The sequence below is a fragment of the Musca vetustissima genome, unplaced genomic scaffold (assembly GCF_032173495.1).
Source record: "Musca vetustissima isolate MV318-11 ecotype Yass unplaced genomic scaffold, APGP_CSIRO_Mvet_v1 utg28331, whole genome shotgun sequence".
Taxonomy (NCBI): domain Eukaryota; kingdom Metazoa; phylum Arthropoda; class Insecta; order Diptera; family Muscidae; genus Musca; species Musca vetustissima.
Genome location: NW_026876907.1, coordinates 126,920 through 137,748, shown reverse-complemented (window position 1 = coordinate 137,748; position 10,829 = coordinate 126,920). Strand labels below are relative to the sequence as shown.

The 10,829-nt window shown below is 34.2% G+C and overlaps 1 protein-coding gene across 1 annotated transcript; it reads left to right on the top strand.

The window, feature by feature from the left end:
• Positions 1-303: 303 nt before the first annotated feature.
• On the top strand, positions 304-9,445 carry LOC133321427 (putative fatty acyl-CoA reductase CG5065). The gene is made up of 6 exons (XM_061530514.1): positions 304-334; positions 4,906-5,104; positions 5,167-5,406; positions 5,971-6,102; positions 6,174-6,305; positions 9,361-9,445. The coding sequence occupies exons 1-6, from the start codon at positions 304-306 to the stop codon at positions 9,443-9,445; spliced, it is 819 nt and encodes a 272-aa protein (XP_061386498.1).
• Positions 9,446-10,829: the final 1,384 nt, after the last annotated feature.

Below are 10,829 nucleotides of genomic sequence, written 5' to 3'. Positions count from 1 at the left end.
CGATAATATTTAGATATGTATAGTTATAATGGTTCAGTTACTATGTATATTATGAATATATATTGCTTTAATGTAACTTTAAAGAGCGTTTAAATCGACTCGATTTTTAAATCAATGCACCAAATCCCCCGCGCATAGAGTTAATATTTCTATTAAATAACAATAAAACAAGGGAAAACCAGTGAGCGGAGCAGTATAGTCGGACGGAGGATGATACCCTACACAACTTCCACGAAAATCTAACTTTTTGTGGTTCTATATTCTGAGATTGGGCAATATTTCGCGATATTTGCACACTTTCGAATGGCTAGTGGTCATCACAATACAACATTGGGTTGTATTGTGATGTTCGGCTTTTGAAAAGCACAAATAATAAAGTTTTCGGTAGACTTTATCCGAAAAATTTTTATCTGATCATCACCTAGCATTTTGGGCGTTGTCCTTGACCATAACTGGAACTTCATGGAACATTTCATAGCGATCAGCGCTATATTTCCGCCCTCCAGTGTGGTAATAGGTTACTAAATAATATATAAATACGTAAGCACCTGTAAATATTTAAGTGTAACTCCCGCATACGACTACCTACGTCAATATAATTGGTATTAATTTAAAGGTCAGTCACACCTCTACGGTATATTATCAACTTCTCGGGTCTATGTCCTTCAGTGGTAAATATATACGCTATAGAATACAAATTTTGTAATTTTTCACACAAAAGTCAGGGCCCATTTGACCTGCTAAATATTGACCGATCTTTATCAAAACAGGCATGCTTATTCTTTGGCCCGATCCCCTTCTCCATGCAAAAATTCGCGATGTTTGGGCCATAATTGCGGCCTCTGGAGCGACCAGAAAATCAGACAAAAAAAAAAAAAAAAATATATATATATATATATATATAATGGGCAGACGGGCGGACGGACACACTTGTCTAGATCGACTCAGCTAGTCGAGATATGACGATCGGTATACTTAAAGGTGGGTCTAGTACCAATATTTCGCGGCGTTACAAACATTTGGGGCTGTACAAAGCTATAATACTCTGACAACATAGTTGTGTAGGGTATACATATTATAAAATTAAATTACAATTGGGCAACACAAATTATAGCTTAAATTACAATATGGCAACACGAATCATTTTTCCAGCACCATTGTCAAAAAGTCGAAACTACAGCATTTTCTTAGTTCTTCCCATGATGCCATGATTCATAAGATGATGTATCAAAACAAAAACCTTTGTTTTTGTCTCGATTATCTGTCAAATTTCTCCATATAATATTTCAAGTGGTTGGCAACACTGAACATTGAATTCAAGTAGAAATTACCCACTTTGACAGTTAATCAAGACATCAGCTGCGCTAAATGGACTACCTATTCCATATTGTGCCATGATTGTACCATGGAATAAAGGCTGCTTTTGAATTTTAACGTATTTTGAAGCCTACTTTTAGGATAAGCCATGGCCTATAAATAAGGTCACCCAGGGAGGCCAGCTGATAATCGATACCTCTCAAGTTTGCTGTCAAAATGCATTATTGTGAATTGACTTCCATTATGAAAACGTAAACAAAGTCGAAATTTTTGACATTAGACTTGAGAAAAAAACAGCTGTTTTCCGATTTCGATTGCTATCTTGGTGACCTTATTAATAGATCTTGGGATAAGCGATTATTTCTTGATGCAAAAGCAGAGTTGTATTTGAAAATATATCGATATGATATGTAGGGAATTGATAATCGAAGTGACGTAGTTTATTAAAATATGTTTAAATTAAATGGATCTCTATATTGTATTGATGAACTAAATTTCAAGACTTCCCCTAAGAAAGCACAACACTAAAAGTGAGTTTATATATAAACTCAAACATTCAAGGCCGAATCTATATCTATATAGGAATCTGAGTTTCAACGGCATTTACATTAGACTTTTTTCCATAAAACACATTCGGTGCCTTAAGACCGATAAATTAAAATATATAAATAAAGGAGAATAGCAAAAAAGTCAAAAATTTACTCTGATATTCAATTTAAATTTAATAAAATGCAACTTATAGTACGTTCACATTGTATTGTATTATAAATTGTCAATTCTATTGCACACATGTCAAATAAATCCTCATAAAGTTGGTTAAAATGGTGAAATGTTCTAATGTAAATGCCGTTTTAAAGAAATGCCATTAACCCTTTGTGGCCCGAATTTTTTCCGTTAACATAGAACGATTTTCTGTTCAGAGATTTAATGCAAGTATCCTAGATAGGATATGAACGAAATTTGACATCGCTACATCCTTGCATTCGGGAGATACAGTACAAACTTTCTAAAAAATAAAAGTCCAATATCAAGGAAACCAAATGCAAAATCGACGGAAAAATTGCTTTAAATTATTCTCTTCATTCATGTTTAAAAGAATCATAAGTAATTCTGATGGCAGAATTCGTATAATTCGAATACGAAGCGATTTAATTAATTTGGACTGTATACACAAATTAGTACTGTACACATTTTTGCCCTCTTCTACATATTGAAAAGCTCATAACTTTACAACAAATTTGAATTTTTCAGATTTTTCTTTTGATAAATATGAAATACTACTAGAAAAAAATTGACAGATGGTCGGAACAAAAACAAATGTTTTTGTTTTCATATATCACCTTATTATTGTATCATGGTTCTTTTATAATTTCATTTTTTCATATTAAGAAAATATTTGGTCTGTTCCAATAATTTTTTAATAGTAATTCTAGTAAGTAAGTAGTCTAGTAATAGTAGTCTAGTAAGTAAAATTATTCGAATAGTTCTAGAGCGGAAAACTAGTAAAAGTGCCAAATTAGATGGCTATACTTCAAAATGAACACAATACTCTTTTAGAAGTTGGTATTTCTAGTTAGCATTTTTATTCGGCTAAATTTCTTGAGTAAAAAGTTTATAAAGATAACGTCATTTTTTGTGGGTTCAGGAACGGTTTTCGAGTAAAAAGTTCCTAAACTTGTAAAATTTTTTAGATTATTGCAGGTTCTGGAACGGAACTATTATTGTAACGTAGGCGTTCGTACAACCCATGATGCAATAATAAGGTGATGCATAACAACAAATACCTTTGTTTTTGTCTCGATTATCTGTCAAATTTTTCCATATAATAATTCAAATGGTTGGCAACACTGCACATCGAATTCATGTAGAAATTACCTACTTTGACAGTTAATCAAGACATCAGCTGCGCTAAATGGACTACCTTACCTATTCATTGTGCCATCGTACAATCCACTTCATGAAGTAATATTAAACGCCATTTACATAAGAACGTTTTACTGGATTAACATAATTTATGAGGATTTATTTGACATATATACAATGGAATTGACAATTTAATTTAACGAAATGTAAACGTACTATTATTTGATATTTTTATACCCTGCACCATAGTATGGAGGGTATATTAATTTTGTCATTCCGTTTGTAACACATCGAAATATTTATTTCCGACCCTATAAAGTATATATTCTTGATCAGGGTAAAATTCTAAGACGATCTAGTCCGTCTGTCCGTCCTTCCGTCTGTACGTCCGTCCGTCTGTTGTAATCACGCTTCTTCTGAAGGAATTGAGATAGGGTGATGAAATTTTGCATAAAGTTGTCTTTTGTCTGCAGGCAGGTCAAGTTCGAAGATGGGATATATCGGCCCACGTTTAGGCATAGCCTAGCCTGGGGTACCCCCCAATTTTCGGTATTTTGAGGTTCCTGAGCGCGGGATTCAACCGAATTCGCTGAAATTTGGTACATGGGGTTCTTATTGGGTACCAAATTGCCCCACAAAAAATTATAAATATAGGTCCACTTTTTCTGGTAGCCCCCATATAAGGGAACCTCCCAATTTCCACTTTTTGGGGGGTTTTGACCGGATTTTTTCACCGAATTGGCTGTAATTTAGTATTTTGAGTCCTTAATAGGCACCAAATCTCCCCACAAAAAATTATGAATATAGGTTCATTTTTTCGGGTAGCCCCCATATAAGGGTACCCCCAATTTTCGGTATTTTGGGGTTCTTGAGCGCATTTTTCAACCGAATTTGTTGCAATATGGTCGTATATGGTAACAAATCTCTCTACCAAAAATTATTAATATTCGCCCCTTTTTGGGGTATTCTTCATATAACCCCCTTTTTTATATTAAAATAGTTCCGCGTTTTGAGTTTGGTTCTAAGACTCTGTTGTAATCATTTCTCCTGCGGAGGATAGCGAAATACGAAATTATAACATAAGGTTCGATAATGAACTATAGCCGCATTTAGACCTAGCCCCTGTGTGGAGGTTCCAGAAGGAGTGGACCCATTGCATACACCCTTATTAGCCATAAAAAATTTCTGAAATTTGTATTATGGTTTACATAATCCCTTTTTAGAAATGTCCCTATAGGTCCACTTTTTGGTATGTTCCCTATATTTTCATTTCTAGTATATGTCGGTATATCTATGGTGGAGGGTATCGAAAGTTCGGCCCGGCCGAACTTAACGCTTTTTCACTTGTTATTTATTTTATTTAAACTCTTATATGTACACAAAGCCTTTTTTGGCCAATTATTATGAATACATTATGCGAAATCGTTGATATATGACACTACCGCACTCAAGTCGCAATTAATTTAATCGGATTTAGTTATAACCTGTATTTTCTCGTTTATACTATACATATGCAGGTAACATGTCTTACTTTTAAGTGTTTACATATCTAAAACAATAGAATAGAACGCTACAAATTTTTAAATTCAATTTTCGAGATAGATCTTTATCTGAATGAATTATTAACTAACTGAAATGGTAACTGAATCATTTCATAGGCCCTATATGTCGATACTTCCAACTAACCCTGTCTCTTTATTATTTTTTTTCGCGAATTCTCCATAGTTACCCCTTCCTACAAAGATCCCGTACCCGGTTGGGTGGACAATTTAAATGGACCTGTCGGTGTGATGACAGCCGGTGCCCGTGGTGTTCTGCGCTCAATGATGTGTGATCTCGATTTAGAAGCTGATATGATACCTGTCGATGTGGCCATAAATGATCTCATTATAATACCTTATGGATTTACACAATATAAAGAGAGGTAATGTTTTCCAGTTTTTAATATAGTTTTTAGATTCTAATAAAATGTGAGCTGTTTTGCAGACCCAAAGAAATACCAGTCTTCAATTTGGTATTACCAGAAAAATTGCGCAAGAAGTGGGGTTGGATTTTGAACAGAGGCATTGAACTGAATGAGAAATATCCGCTGTCATGGCCATTATGGTATCCAAATGCAACAATTACAATGAACAAATACGTGCATATGTTCAATATGATATTCTTTATGTGGCTGCCGGCTGTGCTAATTGATGGTCTGCTGACAATTGCGGGACAGAGAAGATTGTAAGTGATAAAGAAAACATTTTTATGTAAACTTGTTATGATACCACGATTACAGTACCTTAACATTGTACCGGATTTCGTTAACCCAGTGGGTTTAAATTGTCAATTCGATTGTAAAAATGTCGTATAAACTCTCATAACGTATGTTAATCCGGTAAAAGGTTCTAATGTAAATGCTTTTTTAGTTTAGAATGAGACAATTTTATATTAACTAATAAATCAAGATCAACATATTGTCCTTAGAGAGTCAAAATATTGTTCAAATCTATCATGATGTTATAATAGGGTGTTGTATCAAAACAAAAAATATCTGTTTTTTATTCGACCATCTGTCAAATGTTGTCTAGTACTATTTCTCATGGTTGGCAACATTGCATTACAGTTTCTAAAATTTCCTTATAATATTTTTTTGACGTTTACAAACGACTTTGTTCACAGTCAGCTGTTTATTACAATCAAAATGAATTAATGTGAATTGCGAAAATGGAAAAAATATTTTATTTATTTATTTCTATTTTTTAATGTTTTTATTAATTTATTTCTTATTTTTCTCCTACTTTTCAGTATGATTCGTATACAAAAGCGTATAGCTGTCGGTTTGGAAGTATTGCAATTTTTCACTACCAGAAAATGGGATTTCCGCAATGAACGTTTACTCCGACTATTGGATACACTGACGCCAGCGGATTTAGAACAGTAAGTTCAAGATATTCTTCAACAAAAATCTCAATGAAAATTAATTATTATTTTATTTTTTTTTACATTAGATTTGAAGTGCAGGTCGAAAATCGTGAATATGACATTGATGGATATTTGTTATCATGCTGTTTTGGAGGCCGTCTGTATATTTGCAAGGAACCATTGGAAAATGTGCCCAAAGCTAGAATAATTTTCAAATGGTAAGTTCATTCAGTGTGTGGCTGTGTTAAGAATTTTAGCAATCAAAAATTTTAAGATGGCGCCCAACAATTTTTAAAAACTGTTACAACAAAAATAATTCATATATGCCCTTGTTTATCGCTCACTGTATTCTTATGCGATCCTATTCTATTTTATATGAATTTCCAATAGGTTTTGTTTCGTATAATGTCAGAATTATCAGTCTTGAAAGTTTTAGTAAAACAGAGTTGTATTTTCAGACAATTTGTCATGTGTAAATGTAATGTTAACGCACAAAATCGAATAGTTTCATTCCATATGGAACAAAGCATGACACAATAAATAGGTAGTCCATTTAGGGCAGCTGATGTCTCGATTAACTGTCAAAGTGTGTAATTTCTACTTGAATTCGATGTGCAATGTTGCCAACCTTGTGAAATATTTAAAAGAAATTGACAGTTAACCGAGACATCAGCTGCCCCATGGCACAATGAATAGGTAGTCCATTTAGCGCAGCTGAAATCTTGATTAACTGTCAAAGTGGGAATTTTCTGTCAAAGTGGGCATGTGTAGTGTTGCCAACCATTTGAAATATTATATGGGAAAATTTGACAGATAATCGAGACAAAAACAAAGGTTTTTGTTGGTATACATCACCTTATTATTGCATCATGAGCTGCCCTAAATGGACTACCTATTTATTGTGCCATGATCATAACCAACTCTACTTTAAGGCCTATATGGTTACCAACGAATTCGAGTAGGAAGAGATGCACTTGAGAATTCCGACATAGTGGTACACATTTTCCAGTAATATTTAATAATTGTATCAGCTGTTTTAGTACAATTTGGCCAGAGGATTACATTCACAATGATTGAAACCTTAGCATCGTGTGTCCCGTGCACAATAAAGGAGACAAGGCGATATATGCCAACTATAAAGGATGTAGTCTCCTTCCCATCGCATATAAAGTGCTGTCCAGGGCGTTGTGTGAACGACTGAAGCCAATGGTCAAGGATATTGTTGGACCATAACAATGCAGCTTCAGACCTGACAAATCCACCATAGACCAGATTTTCACTCTGCGCCAAATTCTGGAAAAGAGCCACGAAAAACCCATCCGCACATTCCACATGATCAACATTTAAAGTCGGAAAGGACCTTTCGGAGATCTTCGAATGAGAGTTCAAACAAGGTGACAGTCTCTCGTGTGACCTTTTAAGATCCTGCTGAAATGGTCATACGAGATGCAAAGCTAAACAGAAATGACACTCTGTACACCAAACATCACATGTTACTTGCCCACGCCGATGATATCGACATAATGGGCCAAACATTGCGAGCGGTAACAGCCACCATTGAACAAATTGAGAGAGAATCTGCCAAAGTGGGTCTGGAAATAAATTACGAGAACATCATGCTGATAGTATCAACGCGCAAGACGTCCAGTAGATTCGAACCAACTGTGGAACTTGAAAACTACAGTTTTGTCAAAGATTTTATATACCTCGGTACCGCCATAAATAAAACAATTGACATCAGTTTTGAGATCGTGTTGGCCAAAACTATGCTATTATGGTCTGAGTAAGCAATTTGGGAACAAGGTTACCTCTCGCAAGACCAAACTCACACTCCACAAGACACTGATACTGCCCGTTCTGGTGTATGGATCTGAAGACTGGGTACTTGCGCAAGCAGATGTGGCAGCTCTTGGAGTGTTTGAGAGAAAAATTGTTTGATAGAACCACGAGTTATAACATCTATACACGGACACCGACAAAGTATCGGGCTTCAGCGACTACGGTGGCTAGGCCATATTGTGCGAATGGATAAGGATGCCCCAGCTCAAAAGGCGTATAAAAGCGAGCCATCTGCTGGTTCACGAAGATAGGGCAAGGCCACGAATTTTATGGAAAGATCAAGTGGAAGACAATGTTTCGGAACATGGTCTTTCAAATTTGGATGAGCTGCACACAAGACCGATGCACCTGGAAATCTTTTTAAGATCGGCTTAGGCAATAAGTGTTCTGTCTCGAGCCAGCTAATTAATCAAATCATGTTGAAAGGCCAGATTTTTTATTCAAAGAAAAGAAAACGTCCAATAAGTAATATTAAACTGTGTTTAGTTTTACGAAATCCACTCGATCTCAAATGTCAATTCCATAATCCACTGAATTTGTTAACATGATTAAGGTTAGGTATACGCTATGGATTTAACATTTCAAATCAAGTGGATTTAGTAGTCTAAACGCGCTCTTAGAGTTTAATTTCGAGTTAATATTTTACTCAAGAGAGGAAGCATGGCACAATAAATAGGTAGTCCCATGCCCTAATGAATAGGTAGCCCATTTAGCGCAGCTGATGTCATGATTAATTGTCAAAATGGGTAATTTCTACTTGAATTCGATGTGCAGTGTTGCCAACCATTTGAAATATTATATGGAAAAATTTGACAGATAATCGAGACAAAAACAAAGGTTTTTGTTTTGATACATCACCTTATTATTGCATCATGAGTTGTCCATCTAGAGCAGCTGATGACTCGATTAACTGTCAAAGTGCGTAATTTCTACTTGAATACGATGTGCAATGTTGCCAACCATGAGAAATATTACAAGGAAAAATTTGACAGATGAACGAGACAAAAACAAAGATTTTTGTTTTGATACATCACCTTATTATTGCATCATGAGAGAAACCATGGCACAATGAATAGGTAGTCCATTTAGCGCAGCTGATGTCTTGATTAACTGTCAAAGTGGGTAATTTCTACTTGAATTCGATGTGCAGTGTTGCCAACCATGTGAAATATTATATGGAAAAAATTGACAGATGAACGATACAAAAACAAAGGTTTTTGTTTTGATACAACACCTTATTATTACATCATGAGAGAAACTAAACATATGAAGTAGTCGATGTTACACTATGAATATCCTCATATGTAGAGGGCGCCTCACAAATGTTTGTGTTACCAACACAGTTACCATTCACAATAGTCAATGAAAATTTAGCTCAATTTATTATAAATTTTGAAAACTTTTTTAACTTCCTAATTTCTCCACATATTTTAGTATGTACGTTTTGGATAAAGTTTGTAAAACTTTGATTTGTGGCTGGTTCTTCTATTGGTTGGCATCGAAAATTGGTATTTTCTAAAGAGCAAAAATTACACTCTGAATATCGAAAGGTGAGTTTAACTCTCAAATCACAACATTAACAATTTATCAAATTTCTTCCTTCTGCTATCTTTTCAGAGTAACGAAACTACCGACCATAGCCTGATTATTGTACAATAATTATCGAAATGAACTAAACTCTGGGAATACAGCTACAAATCCATATATTTGGGTGCAATATGGTCAAGGATGACCAAATTTTAGAACATAATATGTTAATACTAATTGTAATACTCTGACAACCTATTTTCTCTTATGTGGGTCTTAATATTTAAAGAAAACTGTCAAAAATCTAGTTCTTAGTTATAGTGAAAAATTTCAAAATGTCACACTTAAATTTCATAGAAAATTCGTATTAGCGTATAAGATTGTAAAACGAACGAAACCCATTTGAATGGGTTTAGAATTTTTAAAAAAAAATCAAAAAAATGCTCAGGTTTCAAATCCACTGATTTTGAATTTTGTTACAAAATTTATTGTTGTTTAAAAAATTGTCTTTTTAATAACTATTTTTTTTGTACTCTTGTTGTAATTGGTGAAGGACGATATTTCGTGTGTTATGTAAAAAAGTTTGTAAAAATTATATTAATTGTTTCACTTTTTTTGTAAAGGTGTACAGTCTTGTTGTAAATAGTTTTTTTTTTTCACATAGAGAATATTCTTAAGTATTTATTGTAGTCAAATAAATGTAAATAAATTGTTTAGTATTGAAGAAAAATTAAAACAAAATCTATTTAATTTTATTGGATATATATACAACATTTTTGAGAATGGTCCAATTAGGAGTCTAAACGCAACCATAGAGTTAGGAGTCAGAGGCATACTTTTTCGCCGGCGTGAAAACCAAACGAAAGAGTTAGCGTTAGCGGCACAAAATGTCAATTATTTGTTTTCATTTTCTGACAGAAAATTTTACGTTGTGCAAACGAAATTCAATTTATTATTTAATAAACAATAATCTCAATGAACTTATCGAAAATTATTTTTTTCCGTTTATTTTTAAATTTTCTTCCATTTTATTATTAATTCGTTAAAAAACGTCCACATCTTTGAAAATATTTGTTTTTTTTTTAACAGCACTGCCATATGTTTTGATATAAATTTCCACTGAAATGTTGGTAGCACTGTTGATTTTTACCTAAAATATGGCAACTCAATAGACGCAAACGTCAGCCGTCGCGATTTCCCGTTGCCAATAAGAAATACACGGTAAACGACCGTCGCTGACTCTAGACGCTCTGGTTGCGTTTAGACTCTTATGACTTATGTAAAGTCGAGCGATTGCCAATTATAGAGACCGGCGTGAAATACAAATCAGTAGCATTGTTTCCTACAGCCAGACTTCAGCCAACTCGCTGTGTTCC

Bases quoted from the DNA above. Each gene is read 5' to 3' on its own strand.
- LOC133321427 (XM_061530514.1), top strand. From the start codon at position 304: ATGGCTAGTGGTCATCACAATACAACATTGG. The intron at 335-4,905 runs GTTGTATTGTGA...AATTCTCCATAG, and splicing joins TCATCACAATACAACATTGG to TTACCCCTTCCTACAAAGAT. The intron at 6,306-9,360 runs GTAAGTTCATTC...CACATATTTTAG, and splicing joins GCTAGAATAATTTTCAAATG to TATGTACGTTTTGGATAAAG.